Source organism: Equus caballus, chromosome 17, assembly GCF_041296265.1.
Source record: "Equus caballus isolate H_3958 breed thoroughbred chromosome 17, TB-T2T, whole genome shotgun sequence".
In the NCBI taxonomy this organism is placed as follows: Eukaryota; Metazoa; Chordata; class Mammalia; order Perissodactyla; family Equidae; genus Equus; species Equus caballus.
Window position 1 is genome coordinate 17732384 of NC_091700.1, and position 26256 is coordinate 17758639.

Sequence of the window (26256 nt, forward strand, 5' to 3'; positions counted from 1 at the left end):
AAAAACCTACGTCTAGGCATATCGTTTCAAATGACAAAAAAATCAAAGAAAATATCCTGAAAGAAGCCAGAGGGGAAAAAACCCTCACTTGTAGAGGAACAAAGATGATAATTATATCCAGCTTCTCCTCAGAAACCATGCAAGCAAGAAGAGAGTGGATGGAAATATTTAAAGTCTTGAGGGGAAAAAACCCACCAGCATAGAAATCTGTACCCCATGAAATTATCCCTCAAAACTGAAGGAGAAATAAAGACTTTCTCAGAGAAACAAAACTAGAGAATTTGTTACCAGTAGACCTGCATTAAAAGAAATTCTTTAGGAAGGAAAATAATACAGGTCAGAAACTCAGATCTATTTAAAGAAGAGAATTGAAGAAGTAATAAGTAAAGATAAAAATAAAACGTTTATTTTTCTTATTAACCTAACATAGTTTATTCAGAGTAATAATGTGTTCAATTACATATGCTTATGTATGTATCATGTATGCTTATGTATGCTTATGTATAAATGAAATGAATGACAATAATACAAGGGATGCAAAGGAGGAATTAGGATTATTTTGTTATTGTGGGTACTCACACTACCTGTAGAGTCATGTAATGTTATTTGAAAATGGACTTAGATTAGTTGTAAATGTATATTGCAAACTGTACAGCAACCACTAAAAAAAGTTTTAAAAAAACTCTAACTGATATGCTAAAAAGGGAAAATAATATAAAATGCTTAATTTAAAACATAAGAGGCAGAAAAACAGTGGAAAGCAGAAATAAGACAAAGAACAAGAGCAATGGATGGAAGACAAACAAATATGTTAGATATTAATCCAGCTGTATCAGTAATCACTTTGAAGGTCAATGGTATAAATGTACCAATGAAAAGACAGATATTGTCAGAGTGGATCAAAAAACAACAACCAACTATATGTTGTCTACAAGAAACCCATTTTAAATACAAGACACCTATAGGTTAAAAGTAAATAGACACAGAGTGCCGTCAGCAACATGGTGGTGGGCTGGTCCCTTTATCTCTCCGCTTTTGAACTACAACTAAATGGACATTCATTGACCAACAGAGGATACCCACACAGCACAACAGGATCCCAGAGACCCCCACGCAGCTATACAACTGAAGGTGGATGGACTGGCTCCCCAGGAAGTGCTTCAGATAGATGAGCAGTCCCCTACCCTTTACCGGCAGCCCTGTGCACACACCTGAATGCTTTCCTGGTCGGCGCAAGTACCCATAGTACCACCACAGCCCCAAAAGTGAGAACACACCTCGGCATGGCTTTGAGAAGAGGCAACTGCAGCCCTGGGCCTGTGCGCGAATGGTTTCCCAGCCAATGGGAGAGCTCACCCTGCTGCTGCAGTCCCAACAAGTGTCCCAGGCTTGGGCCCCGTGAAGAAGCCCCATCCACAAAGCACAGCAGGCAGCATGACCATAAGAAGAGGCAGTGGCAGATATACGTGTACCCATGAATGCTTCCCTGGCCGACGCCAGGGCCCATAGTCCTGCTGTGGCCCCACAAGTGGGAATGTGAGCCTTGAGCCTGCGTGCACTTTCCAAGCCAGCGGGAGCACCCACCATACCTGCACTACTTCCAGCAGATGAGATGGGATCAGAAACACAGCTCCTGTTTCCCCCCAGCAGTGGCAGGTGGAATCTGTGACCTGATATTACCACAAATGTGCCAGGAAAAGATGAGTTCATCAAACACCATGAGAACTCCAGTAAAAATACAGAGCAGAAGGAACATGACAGATCTCCAGAAACAAACCCTGAAGTCACAGAAATTTACAGTCTAGATGACAGAGAATTCAAAATAGCTGTCATAAACTCAGTGAGTTACAAGAAAACTCAGAAAGACAGTTCAGTGAGCTCAGGAATAAAATTAATGAGAAGAAGAAATACTTCACCAAAGAGATTGAAACTATTTAAAAAGCCAAGCAGACATTCTAGATATGAAGAACATAGTTAATGAGATAAAAAATAATCTAGAATCCTTAAAAAATAGAGCTGACATTATGGAGGAAAGATTGAATGATTTAGAGGATAGGAATGCATCAGGTGAAAGAGGAGAGAGAACTAAGATTTTTAAAAATGAAAGAGTTCTTTGAGAAATATTCAACTCAATTAGGAAAAGCTACATGGTGATTCTAGGTATTCCAGAGAGAGAAGGGAGCAGAGAGCTTATTCAAAGAAATAATAGCTGAGAACTTCCCAAACCTTGGAAAGAGACTGGACTTACAATACATGAAGCCAATAGAACTCCTAATTACATCAATGCTAAAAGACCTTCTCCAAGGCATATAATAGTAAAACTGTCAAAAGTCAACCACAAAGAAAAAATACTTAGGGCAGCAGGGTTGAAGAAAATAACCTACAAAGAAACTCCCATCAGGCTTTCAGCAGATTTCTTGGCAGAAACTTTACAGGCTAAGAGAGAATAGAATGATATAGTCAAAATACTGAAAGACAGAAACTATCAGCTAAGAGTACTCTATCCAGCGAAACTATGCTTCAGATATGATGGTGAAATAAAAGTTTGCTCAGATAAACAAAGCTGAGAGAGTTCATCACCACTAGACACCCCCATACAAGAAGTGATAAAGGATGCTCTCATACCTGAAACAAAAAGGCAAAGATTTACAAAGCTTTGAGCAAGGAGATAAATAGACAAAACCAGAAAACTTTAGCTCTCTTTCAGAATAGGGCAGCAAATACTTAATTACAACTTAAAAAATAAAGGAAAGGAAAGCATCAAAACTTAGTCATAAACTTACAACACAAAACAGAATAATGTGTGAAAACAATAAACTCAGAAGAGGAAGCGAAAAGGGATGGAACCTGCTTAGGCTGATGAAGATAAGAGGTTATCAGAAAATTGACTATCTCATCTATGAGATCTTTTATACAAACCTCATGGTAACCACTAAACACAAGATCAGAGCAGAGCCACAATTTATAAAAACAGAGAAAACTGAGAAAACCTATACAGAAAACTACCAAACTGCAATGGCAGTCAAGAATACAAAGGAAGAGAAACAATGGAAATATAGAGCAACCAGAAAACAAGAGATAAAATGGCAGTATTAAACCCTCATATATCAATAATCACTCTAAATGTAAGTGGATTGAATTCTCTAATCAAAAGACACAGACTAGCTGGATCGATTAGAAAACAAGACCCAACAACATGCTACCTCCAGAAAACATATCTGAGCTCTAGAAACAAACACAGGTTCAGAGTGAAGGGATGGAAGATGATACTCCAAGCAAATAACAAGGAAAAGAAAGCAAGTGTCACAATACTTATATCAGACATGGCAGACTTGAAGATAAAAAAGACAATGAGAGACAAAGAGGAGCAGTATATAACGACAACAGAGACTTTCTACCAAGAGGACATAACACTTGTGGAGCACCAAAAGTATATAAAGCAACTATTAACAGACCTAAAGCAAAAAATTAGCAGCAACACAATAATAGTAGGGGACCTCAACACCCCACTTGCATCAATGGATAGATCATCCAGACATAAAGTCAACAAGGAAATAGTGGATTTAAATGAAAAACTCAATCAGATAGACTTAATAGATATGTATAGAGCATTCCATCCAAAACGACAGAATACACATTCTTCTCAAATGCACATGGAACATTCTCAAAGATAGATCACATGTTGGGAAACAAAGCAAGCCTCAATAAACTTAAGAAAAATTGAAATCATATCAAGCATCTTTTCCGATCACAATGCTGTGAAACTAGAAATCAGCTACAAGCAAAAAGCTGGGAAAGTCACAAATATGTGGAGACTGAAGAACAGTTGGATCAATGAGGAAATCAAAGGAGAAATTAAAAAATACCTGGAGACAAATGAAAATGAAAGTAAAACATACCAACTCTTGTGGGATGCAGCAAAAGCAGTTAGAGAAATTCATAGCAATACAGACCAACCTCAACAAACAAGTAATCTTAAACTACACCTAACAGAACTGGAAAAAGAAGAACAAAGCCCAAAGTCAGCAGAAGGAGGGAAATAATTAAAATTAGAACCTAAATAAATGAAACAGAGACTAAAAAAAACCAAAGGATCAGTGAAACTGAGAGCTGGTTCTTTGAGAAGATAACAAAATTGACAAGCCCTTATTCAGACTCACTAAGAAAAAAAGAAGGCTCAAATAAATAAATGTAAGAGGAGAAATTACAATGGACACCACAGAAATACAAAGAATTATAAGAGAATACTAGAAAAACTATATGCCCACAAATTGGATAACCTAGAAGAAATGGATAACTTCTTAGACTGATACAACCTCCCAAAACTGAATCCAGAAGAAATAGAGAATCTGAATAGACCAATCACAAGTAAAGAAATTGAAACAGTAATCAAAAACATCCCAAAAAACAAAAGCCCAGGACCAGATGGCTTCTCTGGAGAATTACACGAAACATCCAAAGAATATTTAATACCTATCCTTCTCAAACTATTCCAAAAAATTGAAGATGATGGAATGCTTCCTAATTCATTCTACAAGGCCAACATTACTCTGATACCAAAACCAGACAAGGACAGCATAAGACGAAAATTACAGGCCAGTATCACTGATGAACATAGATGCAAAAATCCTGAACAAAATATTAGCAAATTGAATACTGCAATACCTTAAAAGGATTATACACTGTGATCAAGTGGGATTTATACCAGAGACACAGGGATGGTTCAGCATCCACAAATCACTCAGTATGATACACCATGTTAACAAAATGAGGAATAAAAAGCACATGATCACCTCAATAGATGCAGAGAAAACATTTGACAAGATCCAACATCCACTTATGATAAAAACTCTCAATAAAATGGGTATAGAAGGAAAGTATCTCAACATAATAAAGGCCATATACAACAAACCCACAGCCAACACCATACTTAATGGTGAAAAGCTGAAATCCGTCTCTCTGAGAACAAGAACAAGACAAGGATGCCCACTCTCACCTCTCTCATTCAACGTTGTACTGGAGGTTTTGGCCAGAGAAGTAGGCCAAAGCAAAAGAAATAAAAGGAATCCAAATGGAAAGGAAGCTCTCACTGTTTACAGATGACATGATTCTATGTATAGAAAACCCTAAAGAATCCATCAGAAATCTATTAGAAATAATCAACAACTACAGCAAAGTTGCAGGGTACAAAATGAACATAGAAAAATCGGTGACATTTCTGTATACTAACAACAAACTAGCAGAGAAGTCAAGAATACAGTCCTATTTACAGTTGCAACAAAAAGAATAAAATATCTAGGAATAAATTTAACTGAGGTGGTGAAAGACCTATACAATAAAAACTATAAGATGTTATCGAAAGAAATCAAAGGAGACATAAAGAAATGGAAAGATATTCCATGTTCATTGATTGGAAGAATAAGCATAGTTAAAATATCCATATTATCTAAAGCAATCTACAGATTCAATGCAATCCCAAGCAGAATCGCAATGACATTCTTTGTGGAAATAGAACAAAGAGTCCTAAAATTTACATGGAACAACGGAAGACCCCAACTAGCCAAAGCAATCCTGAGAAAAAAGAACTAAATTGGAGGTATCACAATCCTTGATTTCAAAGTATACTGCAAAGCTACGGTAATCAAAACAGCATGATAGTGGCACAAAAGCAGAAACACAGATCAATGGAACAGAATTGAGAGCCCAGAAATGAAACCTTACATCTACGGAAGGCTAATCTTCAACAGAAGAGCCAAGAACATACAATGGAGAAAGGAAAGTCTCTTCAGTAAATGCTGTTGGGAAAACTGGACAGCCACATGCAAAAGAATGAAAGTAGATCATTATCTTGCACCACACGCAAAAATTAACTCAAAATGGATTAAAGTCTTGAATGTAAAACCTGAAACCATAAAACTAGAAGAAAATATAGGCAGTACACCCTTTGAAATTGGTCTTAGCAGCATCTTTTCAAATACCATGTTTACTCAGGCAAGTGAAACAAAAGAAAAAATTAATAAATGGGACTACATTAAACTAAAATACTTGTGCAATGCAAAAGAAACCATGGGCAGAATGGAAAAACAACCTACCAGCTGGGAGAAAATATTTGCAAGTCATATATGCGACAAGGGGTTAATTTCCAAAACATATAAAGAGCTCATACAACTCAACAACAGCAAAAAACCTGATCAAAAAATAGGCAGAGGGTATGAACAGGCATTTCTCCAAAGAAGGTATACAGATAGCCAACAGACATATGAAAAGATGTTCAACATCACTAATTATTAGGGAACTGCAAATCAAAACTACAACGAGATATTACCTTATGCCTGTCAGAATGTCTATAATTACTAAGACAAAAAATAACATGCTGGATAGGATGTGGAGGAAAGGGAACCCTCATACACTACTGGTGGGAATGCAAACTGGTACAGCCACTATGGAAAACAGTATGGAGATTTCTCAAAAACTAAAAATAGAAGTACCATACGATCCAGATATCCCACTACTGGGTATTTAGCCAAAGAAGTTGAAATCAACAATCCAAAGGGATTTATGCCCCCCAAGTCCATTGCAGCATCATTCACAATAGCCACAAGGTGGAAGCAACCCACATGCTCATCAACTGATGATTGGCTGGAGAAGATGAGGTATATATATACAATGGAATACTGCTCAGCCATAAAAAAGACAAAATTTCCCATTTGCACCAATGTGGGTACACCCTGAGGGCATGATATTAAGTGAAATAAGCCAGACAGGCAAAGACAAATACTGCATGACTTCACTCATATGTGGAAGATAAACACATGGATAAAGAGAACAAATTAGTAGTTACCAGAGGGGAAAGGGGTTAGGGGTTGGACACAAGGGGTAAAGGGGCACATATGTATGGTGACAGATAAAAATTAGACTACTGGTGATGAGGATGATACAGTCTATACAGAAATTGATTAATAATGTACACCCGAAATTACACAATGTTATAAACCTTTATGATAATTTCAATAAAATAATTGGAAAAAAGAGTAAAATATTCCATGCCAACACTCATCAAAAGAAAGCAGGAGTAGCTATAATAATTTTAGACAGAGCCGACCTCAAAGCAAAGAGAGTTATCAAGGAAAAAGAAGGGCATTACATAATCATAAAGAGGTCAGTTTTCCAAGAAGACATAACAGTTCTTAACATGTATGCACTTAAAAATAGAGCATCAAACTACATGAGACACAAACTAATAGAATTGCAAGAAGTAGATGCATCCACTGTCATAGTTGAGGACTTCAACAACCCTGTCAGAAATGAACAGATCCAGCGGCAGAAAATCAGTAAGGACATAGCTGAACTCAACACAATCGATCAACTAGATTTAATTGGTATCTATGGACTACTTTATCCAAGAAGAGCAGAGTACACATTTTTCTCAGGTTCACATTGAACACTCACCAATATAAACTACATTTTGACCCTCAAAACACACCTTAAATTTAAAAGAATAGCAATCAAACAGTGCTGCTTTCAGACCACAATGGAATTAAACTAGAAGTCAGTAACAGAAAGATAACTAGAAAATCCCAAAATACATGGAGGTTTAGCAACAGACTTCTGAATAACACATATGTCAAGGAAGAAATCTCAAGAGGAACTTGCAAATGTTTTGAATTAAATGAAAATGTAAACACAACTTATCAAAATTTATGAGGTGTAGCTGAAGCAGTGCTTAGAGGGAAATTTATAGCATGGAATGCATATGTTAGAAAAGAAGAAAGATTTAAAATCAATTATCTAGATAACTAGAAAAAGAAAAAATTAAATCCAAAATAAGCAGAAGAAAAATTAAGAGAGCAGAATTCAATGAAATTGAAAACAGGGAATCAAGAACAAAAATCAATGAGATTAAAAGCTGATTCATATAAAAGATAAAAATTGATAAGCCTCTAGCCTGGCTAACTAAGAATAAAGAGGACACAAATTACTAATATCAGAAATGAAAGAAGGCATATCAGTATAGATGTGTATTAAAAGGTAATAAAGGAATACTGTGATCAACTTTCTGCCCACAAATTTGATAACCTCGATGAAATGGACAAATTCCTTAAAGGTCACAGTCTGCCAAAACTCACACAAGAAGAAATAGACAATCTGAGGAAGTCTATATCTATTAAAGAAATTGAACCAATAATTGATAACCTTCCAGGGACTGGCCCCATGGCCAAGTGGTTAAGTTTGTATGCTCCACTTTGGTGGCCCAGGGTTTCACTGGTTTGGATCCTGCGGGCAGATGTAGCACTGCTTATCAGGCTATGCTCAGACAGTGTCCCACATAACAGAACTAGTAGGACCTACAACTAGAATATGCAACCGTGTACTGGGGAGCCTTGGGGAGAAGAAGAAGAAAAGATCGGCAACAGATCTTGGCTCAGGGCCAATCTCTAAAAAAAGAAATAATAATAGTAATAAAAATAATAATTGATAAACTTCCAAAACAAAAACCATGAGGATGAGATGGGTTCACTGGTGAATTCTACCAAATATTTAAGGAAGATAGTTTACCAGTTCTCTACAGTCTCTTTCAGAAGATAGAAGCAGGGGGAGTACTTCCTGAATCTGTGAGGCCAGCATTACCCTAATACCAAAAACAAAGACATTACAAGAAAAAAAACGCAGACCAATATCTCTCAGGAACAGATGCAAAAATCCTCAACAAAATATTAGCAAATCAAATGCAACCATGTATAAAAAGAATTATACACCATGACCAAATGGGATACTAGGTATACAAAGCTAATTTAACATTTGAAAATCAGTTAGTGTAATACATCACATCAACAGAATTAAAAGAGGAAAATGATGTGATGATATCAATAGACGCAGAAAAAGCATTTGAGAAGATCCAACACCCATTTGTGATTAAAAGCTCTAAGTAAAAAGGGGAACTTCCTCAACTTGATAAAGATTATCTATAAAAAAACCAAACCTACAGCTAACATCATACTTAAAGGTGAGAAATTCAAAACTTTCCAACTAAGATCTAAGAGCAAGGCAAGGATGTCCCTTCTCAGCACTCCTTTTCAGGCATAGTGGAAGTACTAGCTGATTCAGTAAGACAAGAAAAGGAAATAAAAGGTATACGGATTGGGAAGGAAGAAATAAAATTGTCTTTGTTTACAGATGGCACATTCATCTATAAAAAATACAAAACTTCTGGAACTAATAAGCAGTTATAGCAAGATTGCAGGATACAAGGTTAATATACAAAAGTCGATCCCTTCCCCATATACCAGCAATGAATCAATGGAATTTTATTTATTTATTTATTTATTTTACTTTCTTTTTTTTTTGAGGAATATTAGCCCTGAGCTAACTGCTGCCAATCTACCTCTTTTTGCTGAGGAATAATGGCCCTAAGCTAACATCTGTGCCCATCCTCCTCCACTTTATACGTGGGATGCCTACCACAGCATGGCGTGCCAAACAGTGCCATGTCCGCACCCAGGATCCAAACCGGCAAACCCCAGGCCACCAAAGCGGAATGTGTGCACTTAACCACTGCACCACTGGGCCGGCCACTCAATGGAATTTTAAATTAAACACAATACCGTTTACATTAGCACCCCCCAAAATGAAATACTTAGGTATAAATATAACAAAATATGTACAAGGTCTATATGAGGAAAACCACAAAACTCTGATGAATGAAATCAAAGAACAAAATAAGTGGAGAGATATTCCCTGTTCATGGATAGGAAGACTCAATATTGTCAAGATCTCAGTTCTTCCTGACTTGACCTATAGAGCCAGTGCAGTACCAATAAAAATCCAAGCAAGTTATTTTGTGGATATCAACAAACTGATTCTAAAGTTTATACAGAAAGGCAAAATACTCAGAATAGCCAACTAATATTGAATGGGAAGAACAAAGTCAGAGGGACTGATGCTATGTGACTTCAAGACTTACTCTAAGTGTAGAGATCAAGAGAGTGTAGTGGTGCAAAACAAAAGACAAATAGACCAATGGAACAGAACAGAGAGCCCAGAAATAGACCCACATAAATATGGTCAACTGATCTTTGACAAAGGCGCAAAGGCAATACAGCTGAGCCAAGATAGTCTTTCAACAAGTGGTACTGGAACAAGTGGACATCCACAGCAAAAAAAAAAATGAATGTAGGCAGACTTTACACCCTTCACAAAAAGTAACTCAAAATGGATCACAGACCTAAATGAAAAGCACACAACTATAAAACTCTTATAAGATAGCACAGAAAACCTAGGTGACCTTGGGTATGGCAATGACTTTTTAGATACAGCACCAAAGACATGACCCATGAAAATAATAAGGGATAAGCTGGACTTCATTAAAATTCAAAACTTCTCCTCTGCAAAAGACAGTGTCAAAAGAATGACAAGCCACACAATGGGAGGAAATATTTGCAAGGGACACATCTGATAAAGGACTGTTATCCAAAATATACATAGAACTCTTAAAGCTCAACAATAAGAATAGAACCCAATTAAAAAATGGGCCAAAAACCTTAACTGACACCTCGGAAGAGACACAGATGGCAAATAAGCATATGCAAAGATGCTCCACATCATATGTCATCAGGGAAGTGCACATTAAAACAACTATGAGATACCACTACACACCTATTTGAATGGCCAAAATCTAGACCACTGACAACACCAAATGCTGGTGAGGATGTGGAGCAACAGGAACGCTCATTCCTTGCTGTTGGGAATGCAAAATGCTACAGCCAACTTTGGAAGACAGTTTGGCAGTTTCTTAACAAAACTAAACATACTCCCACCATATGATCCAGCAGTTGCGCTCCTTGGTATTTACTCAGAGGAGTTGAAAACTTATGTCTGCACAAAAACCTGCACACAGATGTATAAGCAGCCTTATTGATAATTGCCAAACTTGTTAGCAACCAGGATGTCCTTTGATAGGTGAACAGATAAACTGTGGTGCATCCAGACAATTAAATGTTATTCAGTGCTAAATAGAAATGAGCTTTCAAGCCATGAAAAGACATGGAAGAACCTTAAATGCATATTACTAAGTGAAAGAAGCCAATCTAAAAACGCTACATACTCATGGCTCCAGCTATATGACATTGTGGAAAAGCCGAAACTGTGGAGACAGTAAAAAGATCAGTGGTTTCCAGGAACTGGGGGGAGCGAGAGATGAATAAGCAGAGCAGAGGATTTTTAGGGCAGTTGAAAACATTCTGTGTGATACCTGAATGATGGATACATGTCTTTATACATTTGTCACACCTTAGGATGTACACCACCAAGAGCGAACCCTAACGTAAATTATGGACTTTGGATGATTATGATATGTCCATGTAATTTCATTGATGATGATAAATTACCACTCTGGTGCAGGATGTTGGTAGTTGGGGAGGGGAGTGGGGGGAGGTAGGAGGTATGAGGGAGATCTCTCTACCTTCCTCAGTTTTGCTGTGAACCTAAAACTGCTCTAAAAAAATAGTCTTTTTTAAAAAAAGTTATTTTACAAATAAGTTTTAGGAATACTGGATGATATAAAAACAAGTCTCTTTCTTAAGGACTTCTCAGAGCCTTTATTATGCAGTGTGATTCTCCAGGAAGGAAACATTGCATGCAGTTTCCCAAACTGAAACTATCTGAGGAGTACTGAGAATTTGAGAACTGCTCCTTTCTTAAATATAAATCAGTGCTTCTCAAATACTTAGAGAAACAAAACAAGATCAAAAAGTCATTCTCAAAAAACTGCATTATTCTCAAAGAATTTGTAAACCTAATAAGACCTAGTTTAAAAAAAAAACAAAAGGGCTTTAGGGGCTGGCCCCGTGGCAGAGTGCTTAAGTTCACATGCTCCACTTTGGAAGCCCGGGGTTTCACTGGTTCGGATCCAGGGCCCGAACATGGCACCACTCATCAGGCCATGCTGAGGGAGTGTCCCACATACCACAACTAGAAGGACCTACAGCTAGAATATACAACCATGTACTGGGGGGCTTTCGGGAGAAGAAGAAGAAGAAGGAAATAAAAAAAAGATTGGCAACAGATGTTAGTTCAGGTGCCAATCTAAAAGAAAAAAGCGTTTGGTTTATGTGTAAGAAAACCTTTTGACAGTGAGATTCGATACACTATAGGATGAGGGAATACGATGTTGCTTTTTTCTTGAGATTTTTCAAATCCAGATTTAGATATCTTTCTAGCATATCTTCTTTTTGTTTTTTTAAAATATCAGGGAATCCCTCTGTCCTCTAGCGTTTTTTTTTTTGGAAGATCAGCCCTGAGCTAACTACTGTCAATCGTCCTCTTTTTGCTGGGGAAGACTGGCCCTGAGCTAACATCCATGCCCATCTTCCTCTACTTTATATGTGGGACGCCTACCACAGCATGGCTTTTGCCAAGTGGTGCCATGTCTGCACCCGGGATCCGACCTGGCGAACCCTGGGCTGCCGAGAAGCAGAACGTGTGCACTTAACCACTGCACCACCGGGCCGGTCTGTCCTATAGTTTTTAGTAGTAAGTTTTAATTATAAATTTATTTATCCTGTTTCAGGTACAGTATTTAGATCACGGATTCACTGAGAAGATTCCACAGTGCCATCTTTACCCTATTTTGCTGTATCCTGATACACCCCAGTTTTGTATTCCTTGTCAGCTCTATAATACCATACCAGTGAGTAATCAGTAATTTGTAGGATGATTAATTTTAAATATTGTTTTTATATTAACAATAATTTTTTAGAAATTAGGATGTAAAATGAAATCCCTTTCAGTTACAACAACATTTAATAAGACAGCTTAAAGGGCCTTTATGAAGAAAACTACAAAATTATACTGCAGGATATAAAAACATCTAAATAAATGAAGAGACATGATATCGTCATAGACGGGAAAGTGTAAAATTGTAAAAATTTAATTATTCTTTCATCAAATAAAATTTCAACAAATTTGAAGGTGGAAACCACACGAAGGAGTGGTGTGTAAGTTATCTCTTGCTGCAGAACAAGTTAAGCTAAAACTTAGTGGTCTAAATCAACAATGAACTTTTAAAAATTTCATATGGTCTCTGTGGCTCAGGAGTTGGGAGCAGCTTAGCTGGGTGGTTTGGGCTCAGGGCTCCTCGTGCTACAGCAGTGAAGATGTCCACCAGAAGTGCTGTTGTTGAAGGATTGATGGGGTAAAGGGCGCCCCTGGGAACGGCTCACGCACCTGGCATCGGCAGGAAGCTGAGGCTCCTGTTGCTTTTGGCAGGAGGCCCCCCATTCTTTGCCACATGAACCTTTTAACACGTAAAATATAACAATCTCTCCTCAATAAATATATATTTCCGGCATTATACAAGCATCGCATTGGCATATTGGTCTTTTTTTGTTTTAAGTTTTATGATGCTTTGTTTTTAATGTAGGTTTATATTTTTAAAGTGTAGAATGCTTTAAGAAAGCACTATGAAAGAAGCTCAGACAAATGGTTAGTTTCTTAAGATCATTTTGACCATATACCTATGATATTCTCTGAAAACTGCTTGTATATTTTGTACTGCTCTCTGGTGTTATGTTTATGGCTACTTTTGTGCATCTTCATTTTCTTCCTGCTCTGTCTTATTTTGTAAAAATGTGAAAGAATCTGAGTTTCTTAATCCCAAATAGGTTGGGAATGTCTGGCAGCCAGATGCAATAGAACTCCTTCAGGAGCTGCTTTCAAAGAGAGAGGTGCAAGTGCACGTTATGGTAAGTTGAGCTTAAAGCATTTATCATCGATTTAAATTATTTGCTATAAAATGTTATAGGTAACACAATTTGAGGGATATTGTTTATGATGAGCAATGTTCTTATGTGAATGTAAATTACTCATTAACAAGGTACCACTTTCGTTTGTTCCTAGGCTTATTTTAACTAAACCTAATTTTGAGCAAGTTCTTGAGAACTTTCATAAACATTAAAGTCAGTAATCTGGAAGATCTTTATTAACAACTTACTCGATACAGGGAGCAGTATCAAAGAACTAGAGAGATTTCTAAATCCCTGTGGTGGTTTTCAGGATGGTACAGTGTATATAGCTCTGTTAGATGCAGGTAGCCCTGTCCTCACAGACCTCCCCACGTGAAACAGCCCGACCAAGACGTAAGCCCAAGGCTGCACCGCAGTCACAGGCTGAGAGCCGAGTGAGTGTAACAGGAATTGAGAGACGGTGAGAATTGAGGTAGCCCTTAAAGAAAGATGGTAAAGTTCTCCTGACCAGGGAAATGGAGTGCGCAAGTAGGCATGGAGGGACAGAAATGAGCATGGCACATTTTCAGGAAATGGTATAACTGTTTGGCTAGAATACCAGAGGTTTTGTGAGGAGCATGGTGGTGAACAGGATTTAAGAGAGGTAGAGGTCAGTCAGTGGGGCCCCATTGGAGGTTTCTGAGCAGTGTGGTAAAGGGGCCGCCCCGTGGCCAAGTGGTTAAGTTCGCGCACTCCACTTCTGTGGCCCAGGGTTTCAGGGGTTCAGATCCTGGGTGCAGACATGGCAACACTCGTCAGACCATGCTGAGGTGGCGTCCCACATAGCACAACCAGAGGCACCTACAGCTAGAATATACAACTATGTGCTGGGGGTCTTTGGGGAGAAGAAGAAGGGAAAAAAAAAGAAGATTGGCAACAGATGTTAGCTCAGGTGCCAATCTTTAAAAAAAAAAAAGAATCTTCAGCTATGGTTGAAGATTCTAGTAGAAAGACATAAAAACTGTAAGGAAAGTATTTCTGTATGAAAGGTGTGATAATAGAGTGATAAAGACCTAAAAAGAGCCACAGACCCACCTAAGAAAGTAGAGATACTTTAATGCTGCTTTTATCAGTGCCAAGAGCCCCTCTCTGGTGACTCCTGTCCTCTATGGAAGGTCATGGAGGTAAGGTAGAGATGGAAATTCTTTATCAAGGTATCTTTCTTTGCTGCTTAGCTTAACAGAGGAGATGAATTTTCAGTACCTAAGGCTGCTCAGTTTCCCAGAAACCATGACCATGTGTGCCCTGCAGCCCTTACTGCCACAGCACTGTCCCCAGCCTTGCTCCTCTGACCTTTACCACTAATAGCAAATCCTGACTCGGTGCCTTGAATACGCTGGCCTCTGTGCTAGGCCCGGAGGTGCAGCAGTGAACTGACGAGTCAGAAATTCCTGCCTCCGTGGAGCTTCCATTTTAGTGGTGAGAAGCAAAATAAAAAACACAAAATGTAAGGTATATTAGATAGTGATGAGGGCTAGGAAGAAAAATAAAGCAGGAAAGGCTGATCGGGAGGGGGTAGAGCAGGAGAGGAGTGTCATTTTAAATATAGCAGTCGGGGAAGACATCACTACAAAGATAGGATTTGAGTAAAGACTAAAATGGTGAGAGGACAAGCCATGCAGATAGTAGGAGAACAGTGCAAGAGCTCCAAGCCAAGAGCATGCCTGGAGTGTTTGGCATGGCCAAGAAGCCGCTGTGGCTGGAGCCAAAGGAGCTAGGCAGAAGAGTTGGAGATGGGGAGGTGGCTTCTGAGAGCCTCGCTGTCGTGCTGACATAGGTGGCCATTCGAGGGTTTGAGCAAAGAACTGGCATGATCTGACCTTACAGTCTAGTATTTTCACTCTGCTCTGATAAAAACTGGATAGCAGAAAAAGATGGAAGCAGGGAGATCTTCTGAAGGCAATCACAATAACTCAGTAGAGACATGAGTTTGGACTAAGGTGGTACCAAGTGGAAGTGATGAGACATGATCAGCTTATCAGTTATGTACATGTTCAGTACCTAATAATTGTAAGTGGACTTGAGTTTTAAAGCCATTATCATGACTCCTTCTAGACATTGTTAGTTTCTTCTGATTCTTGCCATTTTTGGATTTTTAACTAAACTTCATTTCTCTACCCCTGAACATAGCTTTTCTTTCTCCTTCTGCGTAGTATAAATTATTAGTGTCATCTAAAGATGATGTATATAGTAAATTATATGCAATGAATTATTTTCTAGTAAATAAGAAACTCCCTTCCTTATGGACATGTAAATATATTTTACATAAACCCAAGTAGTAGAATTATTACTTCATACCCTTGCCAAAATCAAAGAAGATTTTATAAAATGAGTTACTAGTCAAACTGCTAATACCATGATTGTCAGAAATCTGATTTCATATTTGTTAGCTATGAAATTTTAATCTTCAAACAGATTTTATTTCTATAGTAATAATCTTGTTTATTGAACTTAAATAGGAATTACCTGAAAATCCATGGGGGAAATTATCTATTCATCTCTATTTTGATGGAATGTCGCTTTCTTATTTTATGGCACACCATAAATATTGTACTTTTGAACATTATGAGGAGATACTGAAAGAAGTAAGTGAACTATTTTTCTTTAAAAATTTAAACTATAGAAAAGCAAACTCTGGTTAAAATGTCATATTTTGTTTTACACCTCAGTCTTTAATATGATCTGCATGTCCAATACGCTAAGAGAGTCTATAAAGAATTTTTAAATTCATTATTGAAAAAGCAATACACTATATCATGCTTTCTAAATGTCCTAAAAAAGACTTTAATTGCATTAAATGCATTAATTTAATTAATTGCATTAAATGCATTAATTTAATTAATTGCATTAAATGCATTAATTTAATTAATTGCATTTAATTGTTTGGACAGTGTTTCTGTACCTTAGACCTGGTAATAAGCCCATGTGTTAGCCAGCGTTGTTCCAATGTAGAGATGTAAAGGAGAAATCTTAATAGAATTCACTACAGAGAAGGACTCTCTTCCCAGAAGAAATGTTTTTTCCTTTTATTTGATATTATAACATTTTCCCCGTTTTGCCTTCTTACAAGAAACTCAGAGCCAGATTTTAAGCTTAGTTTCAATAAATAGTCCATTCTAATTTACTGGTGCTTCTGTTTTTAATATTTTAAAAAACATAATTAGCCTGTTATAGATATGTTTTCACATTGCAAGCTGCCATAAATACTTTATAGAATTAGGGTATTCATCCTAAATAATAACATTAACATTTTATATAGCAAGATATTTTTATTTCTAGGCTTACAATTCACTTGTTAGGTTTTTGAATATTCCTTTTAGTGATAGTACACAACCAAACATCGAGTGTTCAGTTCAGTATAGAAAGCTGCTCTGTTCTCTCGGACAGAAACTGTGGTGTTACTTACTGCCACCTTTTTCTTTTGAGCAGACAGGTGTAGGGTATGTGTGCGTGTGTGCACACGTGCATGTTTGCCCCGTGTTTGTGTAAAAGATGTCCCATCTATTAAACAGGGTTTGTAAGGATTTATTAGTCTTTCTCTTCAAGTTGTTTTCTTCAGTGTGAACATTTAAAAGGAAAGGTAAGAGCTCCCACTGTCTCATAATAAACTAATTACAATTGACATATGTTTAGCATTCTTATTGTTGCAATATTAAGATTACTTAGAACATTAGGTTTTCCCGTAGTTAACCTGAAATAACTAAATGAATGTCAACAAGGACATGCACCCAGTTTTTGTGGGGATGAAATATGAAAGTGCCTTAAAACAATATTATATAGTTAAAGATGGTTTTATTAATACTATATTATTTCAGAAACCAACAGATTACAATAAAAAGTATGAGGAGGAAAGATGGGAAATAAGGTTTGAGGTAAGTTTCAATCCAAATATTTTGGAAACTTTGGCCACTCCATCAATACAAATGATCTGATACGAGGTCAGAAAGTAAGCGTTGTCTTTTATAACAGCTTTTTTGAGATATAATTTACATACCATAAAATTCAACTTTTTGAAGTGTACAATTCAGGGGTTTTAGTATATTCACAGAGTTGTGCAATCATCACAGCTATCTAATTCCACAACATTTCATCACCCCAAAAAGAAACCCCGTGCCGACAGCAGTCACTTCCCATTTTCTTCTTCCCCAGTTTCCTGGAAACCACTGACTTTCTGTCTCTATGGATTTGCCTATTCTGGGCATTTCATGTAAATAGAATCATGCAATATTGTACATGGCCCTTTGTGACTGGTTTCTTTCACTCAGCGTAATGTTTTCAAGGTTCATTCATGTGTTCTTTCTATTGCTGAATAATATTCTGTTGTATGGATAGACCACATTTTGTTTATCCATTCGTCTATTGATGGACACTTGGGTTGTTTCTAGCTTTTTCCAATTGTGAGTAAAGCTGCTAGGAACATTTGTGAACAAGTTTCTGTGTGGATGTCCATTTTCACTTCTCTTGGGTATGGACCTAGGAGTGGAATAAAGTCATATGGTGACTCTCTTTACCATTCTTAGGAATTACAAGACTGTTTTCCAAAGGGGCTGCACCATTTTACTTCCTCACTAGGAATGTACAGGGCTTCCATTTTTTCCATATCCTCACCAACATGTGTTATCTGACTTTTTTCCTCACCATCCTAGGACAGGTATGAGGTGATATCTCTTTGTGGGTTATTTGGGTTTTTTTGAGGAAGATTAGCCCTGAGCTAACATCTGCTGCCAATCTTCCTCTTTTTGCTGAGGAAGACTGGCCCTGAGCAAACATCCGTGCCCATCTTCTTCTACTTTATATGTGGGACGCCTACCACAGCATGGCTTGCCAAGTGGTGCCGTGTCCGCACCTGGGATCCGAACTGGCAAATCCCGGGCCGCCAAAGTGGAACATACGCACTTAACCGCTGTGCCACCGGGCCAGCCTTCATTGTGGTTTTTATTTGCATTTCTGTGATGACTGATGATGGTGAGCATCTTCTCATGTGCTCTTTGCCCATTTGTATATTTTCTTTGGAGAAATCTCTGTTCAAATCCTTTACCCGGGATTTGGCACCAAAGCAAAAGCAACAAAAAACAAAATTAAACAAGTAAACTAATCAAACTAAAAATCTTTTGTATAGCAAGGGAAACCATCAACAAAATAAAAAGGCAGCCTACTGAATGGAAGAAAATATTTGCGAGGATGTGGAGAAAAGGAAACCCTTCTGCACTGTTGGTGGGAATGTAAATTCGTGTAGCCACAATGGAAAACAGTATGGAGGTTCCTCAAAAAATGAAAATAGAAATACCGTAGGATCCAGTGATTTCACTTCTGGGTATTCATTTGAGAAAAACAAAATCCTTATCTCAAAAAGATACCCGCACCCCATGTCCTGTGCAGCACTATTCACACAGCCAAGACACAGAAACAAAATACATGCTCGTTGATGGATGAATGGAAAAGAAGGTGTGGTATGTAGCGACAGTGAAATCTTTCTCAGCTATAATAAAGGAAATCCTGCCATTTGTGACAACATAGATGGACTTTGAAGGCATTATGCTAGGTGAAATAAGTCTTAGAAAGACAATTACTGTGTGATCTCACTTATATGTGGAATCTAAAAAAACTGAACTCATGGAAACAGAGAATAGATTGGTGTTTCCCAGAGGTGAGGGTGGGGGAAACGAGTGAAATGAAAAGGCACAAACTTCCAGTTATAAGATAAATCCTAGGGATGTAGTATACAATATGGTGACTATAGTTAAAAGTTGCTAAGAGAGTAAATCTTAAATGTTCTCATCAGAAAAAGAAAAAGATTTGCACTGTGAGGTGATTGACGTTAACTAAACTTACTGTGGTAATCATTTCACAGTGTATGCATGTATCAAATCATGTTGTACCCCTTGGACTAGTACAATGTTAGGTTTCAATTATATCTCAATAAAACTGGAGAAAAATAGAAAATACAATAAAAAAGACTAGAGAAAGTTCTCTGCCCATTCTCAGTTGGGTTGTGTTGTTGTTGTTGAGTTGTAAGAGTTCTTTATATATTCTGTATACAAGTGCTTTTTCAGATATCTGATTTGCAGAATTTCCTCCCATTCTGTGGGTTGTCTGATTTTCACTTCCTTGACAGTACCCTTTGAAGCACCAAAGCTTTTAATTTTGATGAAGTCCAATTTATTTGTTTTTTTCTTTTGTCACTTATGCTTTTTGGTACAGGAAGTAAGAGTTTTAATATGTAAAAGTTTTAGCATTTATAAGTAGAATTTCATTCTGTGCTTATAAAAATAACATGCTTGTTGTAAAATGCTTTGCAACAAATCAGTAGAATTCAACAGTGGGTGTTACTTTTTGCTGACCTCTACTGAGTGGTTCACATATATTTTTTGTTTTACCACCAGTTTGAAAATGTTAAATGGTAATAAATTAATCTACATATTTGAATGTGATGATTTTACTTCTTATGATAATTACCATATTCAAGAGTTTTTTAACTTTCAAATATTTTAAAAGTTTCTGAAAGAAGAACCATTTGCGTTTTTATATATATTTGCTTTGCTGACTATCATGATCCTCTTGGGAATCGCGTAACTTTTCATTCCTTATGCTTTTATAGATCTTAAGAGAGAGCACAGTTTTTTGATGATTTTAACTTGTCTTCTTTTGACATTTCATATATTATTTTAGATTTTATTATAAAATAAGTAACTTTTATTCTCAAAATAAATGAAATACTACAGAAATGTGAAAAGGAAAAAAGTGCCCCCTTCTACCCCTCACATGCCCCAGTCGCACTAAGCAGCAGCGACTATTGTTGACTGTTAGCCCTTCTACCAGAATTGCATGTGTATATGTAAATATGTGCACATAAACAAACATTCATGTGGCGTTTTTTTACACAAAATCTTTTTTTGTTAATTGGGGGGACGAAAGAACTCTGAAGATCTTTTGTGTACTCGTCACATTTTGGTCCTACTACAGTAAAATCATTTTGTGGTATTGGGTGTCTGAGAGAGCTTGCTTTCTGCTAATGGAAAGTAAACTGGCACTGTTAGGAATTTTGACAATGTAGTGGATTTCTGTAATAGTCATCCTGAAGTTTGAATTTATTTGTGGTGTTTTAGGAATTGCTTTTGTCTGAAACAGAGACGCCTATATTACCGCCATATTTGTCTTCATCTCTGCCTCCCACAGAAGAGCTCTATGCAGTTCAGGTCAAGCACATTGTCTCCCCTGATGAAGTATGTAATTTAAGTGATTAGTTGTTGGTTAAAAACGTAACAAGCAATCTTGGTCTTAAACTCTAGGTATGACTCTTCACATGTCCATCTTCCTGATTTTAAATAATTGAAAATTGATCACCTGTAGTTTGCCCACCCTATAATTTCCTCTTCAGACATCTGTTGATACTTAATAAGACGAGTGTTTCTTCAGCACTTGCTGGTTTTCCCAGTCTTGTGTTGCTTTATTTTTATATATTTAGGTTTTTAAGCTGAAACTCTTTTCTACCTATGGAGTCTTAAACATCTCATTGCCCATCCTCTTCCTATGCTGAGTTCTAGATTCTCTTCACCCTGCTCTGTTTTTTCCACACCATTTATCACCTTCGAATATGCTAGGCCACGTTCTTATGCTATTTGTCTACTTTTCCCCACTAGAATGTAACGCCCTGAAGACTGGGATTTTTGTCAGTTTTGGTCACTGATGTGTCCCCATAACCTAGAATACTGCCTGATATCTAGTAGGTACTCAATAAATATTGAATAAATAAGTACACCAAAGGAAATTCAATTAAATGTCCTTGGCTAACAAGAAAGAAATGACGAGTAGCACCAGCAGTTCCTTCAGCCATTTTACATAGTAAGCCATTCTCTGCCAGGCAAGGCAAGAGTCTGCTCTGTAATTTCATCAGCGAGCAGACTGTTGTTGGTTTTTATAGTCATTTTTTTTGTATTAGTTATTTATTGCTGCTTAACAAATTACTCCAAATTTAGCAGCTTAAAACAACACACATGAGAGTCAGGAATCCAGGAGCTGCTTAATTAAGTACTGGCTCAAGATCTCTCGTAAGTTTACGATCGAGATGTTTGGGTGGAGGAGGGCGCCGCAGGACCCACTTCCAAAAGGCTCACATGGCTTCGGCTGAGGGCTCAGCTCCTCGCCCTGTGGGCATCTCACAGCCTGCGTGCTGCCCTGAGACAGCCATCATAGAGCACCGCCAAGACGGCAGTCACATTCTGTCACTTTGGTGGTGTCCTTTTGGTCACAAAGATCAACTCTAGTATTGTTACCTAGCCCACTGACTTCTCCATTATTTGGCCATTGAATAAAACTTGGCCTATTGAATGCTCAGCTTTGGCTTCCCTTTCAAAGTTGTGACACCGAATAGAGGAAGAAACCCGAGGAAGGGCAAGAGCCGGTTGCTCGGGTCAGAGTTCCCCTGGTAACAGTATGATGTGGGAGGGGAGCTCCACAAGGGGTCATTGGGACCATCGTTGGAGGGTGTCTCCTGTGATGTTTTTGTCTATATAAATGAATACTAACAATTACACAATTTGAAAGTTTTTTCCTTCCCTTCCCCCTACTTAGGTGTATATTTGCCTTGATTCTGTAGAAAATTGTAATCTGTGTAACCAGCATAGTGACACAGATGACAGTGGAGTCAGCTGGGAATCTGAGTCTCAGAGCCTTGATGAAGCACTGCGGAGGTTTAATAAGAATGTGGAGACATTTCCTCCTCTGACGGACTTCAGAACAGGTATACTAGATTTTCTGAGTAAAATGGGATTCTGAAGAAAACAGATGTTTTATTTTAATGAGCTGATGAGCTCGGGTTGTGTCTGACGTTCGCTGATGTTTTTATTGCGCTCACCTTCTGTGCGTGATCTCTGAGTCCTCGCTGCACTCTGGAGAGGATCTCCCCCGTTTTCTTTAAGTGAACTAAGAGAAGGAAAGTAACCGCCTGGGGACACTTTTATTTTCCACAACTCAGGCTGCATTGGAAAACTGACTGCATAAAAATGATTTGTCTAAGCCTGAGGTTTTGCCAGTAGTTCAGATTGTCAGTTGTCATTCAGCCCTCAAAGGCAGTAATTTTAGTTAAAAGCCTTCTGAGCTGATAATTCTGGAGGTGCAGGGGAGGTCAGATTGTGTCCAGCCTGTCAGGATAGGTCACATCCTGCTGTCTTTTTTTCTTTCTAATCTATTCTTAGCCATCTTTACTAAATATGTGTGATTGTCCTATGAGCAAAATGCATCCAGTTACTGGTGTTGTCAACAGGCGAACACCAAGAGTAGTGTCTGTGTATCTGGTCCGCGTGTGCTAGGCAGAGCTGTCCTTGCTCTTGGTATCTTGTCCATATCAGAGGAGGACAACTGCACCCTGCACCCCCTCTGCTGGGGAGGTTCTTCCCCAGGCGGCAGAGAGGGTTGGCTTCTGCTCGCCTCTCCCCGTGTCGCAGGTCTGCCTGCTGCCCTGAACTCAGCAGCAGTCCTGGCTCTGCCCCGTTCCTCGTCCCTCCCCATCTCCTGTGTAAAGAGCACTGACGGGGCTCTGCACGGCCATGTCACCAGCAGTTAGAGGGCACAAGTAGGTGCTCATAAATATTTGTTGAATGAGTGAAAGAATAAACTCATTTTTTCTTTCTGTAAACTCACATTTATAGTCTGAAGGAAACAATTCCTTCCTTATTATGTCCTTGCTTCAAGAGAAGTCACATAAAAAATCTAGGCATGATACGATACTCCATGATAATTCATGGAGCTATACTTTGTGCATTTTTCTGTAGTATTTTATTCAACAAAAGTTTTTATAAGTATGCATATGTACAAGTTGATTCGTAAGCAAGTGCCTATTAAATATGTACATTTGATAAGAAATTTATATTGAAGGAGCTGTTTTGTGGGTTAAAATATCATGACACCTATGTGGGGTTTTTTTAAGTTCTGTTTTCAGATGAAACTTCAGCCATGTTTTTTGTTTTTTTTCACTTGAGGAAGACTCACTCTGAGCTAACGTCTGTGCCAGTCTTCCTCTGTTTTGTATGTGAGACACCGCCGCAGCCTGGCTGATGAGTGGTGTAGGTCCACACCCAGGAACCAGACCTGAGAACCTGGGCTGCCAAAGCAGAGCACACAGAACTTGAACCACTCGGCCGTGGGCCAGCCCCCCTCAGCTGTTTTAAGGCTGGAAATGGTAAAAGTTGGAAGGAACTGTTAACAGCGATTCAGTCAGTTGTTCACTGTGCAGACAGCTCCATTAGATGAGACTCTTTACTCTTCTGTTGATAACCTCTCTGTATACTCAAGAAATTGTTTACAACTCTTCAACAAAAATCATTTGAAATAAAATATCTTTGTACATTAGAGTCATGTAGTATTTAAATGCCACTTTCCCACAACACTTTTCTTTGTGGAAATTGTGTAAGAGAATATGATAACGTAAACAAGGGAGGGCTCGTGGAAGGAGAGCAAGATGGGGACCTGAAGTATAGTCCATCTGTGCTGAACCCTGAAAGTGTATGAAGAGAATGGAGTACATACTATACTAATTTTTCCACAATTTTACTCAAGTCTAGCATTCATTAGAAGACTTTTTACTGAGCGATTGCTTGTACCAGGTACCATGTTGGAATACACACTACAGTTGTGCATATAAGAACTAGTGGGCTAGCCCAGAAGGAACATGTAAGCCCAGTACTGTATGAAAATGAGAGCTTATGTTAAAGGTGCATGCATAGTACCACAAGGACCACAGAGAAAACAGTGACTAGGAGTAGGCAGGGCTCTATAAAGGTCATGTTGGAGCTGATCTTTGAAAGAAGAGTTGATGTTTATCATAAAAGAAGGGCATATGGGAACATTCTAGATAGGGGGAATAGCTGTGAGCTAAAATAATTCTATTTAGGTAACACCCTGAGGATATGTGGTAGGGGTTGGTTGGGAGTAGATTGTGAAGAACTCTGTAAATTGCAGTGCTAATAAGGACTTGATGTTGCAGATGGTTAAGATGCCATTGAAGAATTTTAAAGAAGGGAGCAATGTCATTGAAGTTTTTTTCAATTTAATTCTGGTGGTTTTATAGAGAATGGATTGGAGGAGGACAAAATTGAAAGCAGGAATAGCAGAAACCATTTATTATCCTTTGCAGAAGATGATGGCCCAAATGGAAAGACATTTAGGGAGTATAAGAGGTAGAGGTGTTGGAAGGATGATGTAAGCCATGGGCCGTAGAAGAACTAGAAACTCTTAAGAATGAGAGAAGTGTCTTCCTTAAAAGCTTAACTCTTAGGAATTGGAAAAACAAGGTTTATAAAGTATAAACAGGAAAAAAAAGCACAAGCCAGCATGTGGCTAACTGTTGAGTGTTTAATTCTGAATAATGGGTATGTAGTGATTACATTTTCTTTGTACTTTACTGTATTTCTAAAAATGTTTTTTCTAAGAAAATAAAAGGCCATGTGATTTTTTTCCTTATTCTGTCTTTACAGAAATGCCCTGCCTTGCAGAATATGATGATGGCTTATGGTATAGAGCAAAAATTGTTTCCATTAAAGAATTTAATCCTCTAGCTGTCCTGGTACAATTTGTTGATTATGGATCAACTGAAAAGCTGACAATAAACAGGTAAAAAAAAATCAACTTAGTTGAATTAGGATTCTTAGTTAGGTTTTTTTTTTTTTTTAACACTTACTGGTTAGATTTTGTCTCTTTTAAAAGAAAAAAGCTATTTTAAAGTTGTTTATATAGAGAAAATGTTTTTTAATCTAAAAGTTATTTTACTGTGGTAAAATATACATAAAATTTACTATTTTAGCCATCTTTAAGTATACAATTAACTGGCATTACATACATTTACAGTGTTGTGCAACCATCACCACTATCCATTTTCAGGACGTTTTCATAATCCCAAACAAACTCTATACCCATTAAACAGGGTTTATGCTTGTGTCAGGGTTCATCAATTGTAGCACGTATCAGAATTTCATTTTTATCAGTAAAGAATATTCCATTGTATTTATATACCACATTTTGTTTGTCTTCTCATCTGTTGATGGACACTTGAGTTGTCGCCAATCTTTTGGCTGCTGTGAGTGCTGCTGCTGAGAACTGATGTCTGTCTGAGTCCCTGCTTTCACAGGTGTTTTGGGTATATTCCTGGAAGTGGAATTGCTGGATCAAATGGTCATTCTCTGTTTAACTTTTTGAGGAACCACCAAACTTTTCCACAGCAGCTGTACCATTTTACATTCCCACCAGCAATAACAAGGATGCCGATTTCTCCACGTCCTTGCCAACACTGTTATTTTCCATTTTTTGTTTGTGATATATTTTTTAATTATGGTAAAATACTTGTATCATAAAATTTACCATCTTAACCATTTTTAAATGTACAGTTAAGTAGTATTAACTGTACTCACATTGCTGTGCAACCAGTCTCCAGAACTTTTTTCATTTTACAAAACTGAAACTCTGTACCCATAAAACAATTCCCCAT

General features: G+C 37.8%; 1 protein-coding gene across 4 annotated transcripts in view; it reads left to right on the plus strand.

The window, feature by feature from the left end:
- RNF17 (ring finger protein 17) overlaps positions 1-26256 on the plus strand; it is a 152638-nt gene that overhangs the window by 122642 nt on the left and 3740 nt on the right. For all 4 annotated transcript variants that reach the window (XM_023621342.2, XM_023621343.2, XM_023621344.2 and 1 more), the window contains exons 28-34: positions 12566-12685; positions 13659-13739; positions 16238-16363; positions 17594-17650; positions 20885-21001; positions 22350-22518; positions 25250-25385. In XM_023621342.2, coding sequence (XP_023477110.2) covers positions 12566-12685; positions 13659-13739; positions 16238-16363; positions 17594-17650; positions 20885-21001; positions 22350-22518; positions 25250-25385 — 806 coding nt within the window. The remainder of the gene's footprint in view (positions 1-12565; positions 12686-13658; positions 13740-16237; positions 16364-17593; positions 17651-20884; positions 21002-22349; positions 22519-25249; positions 25386-26256) is intronic.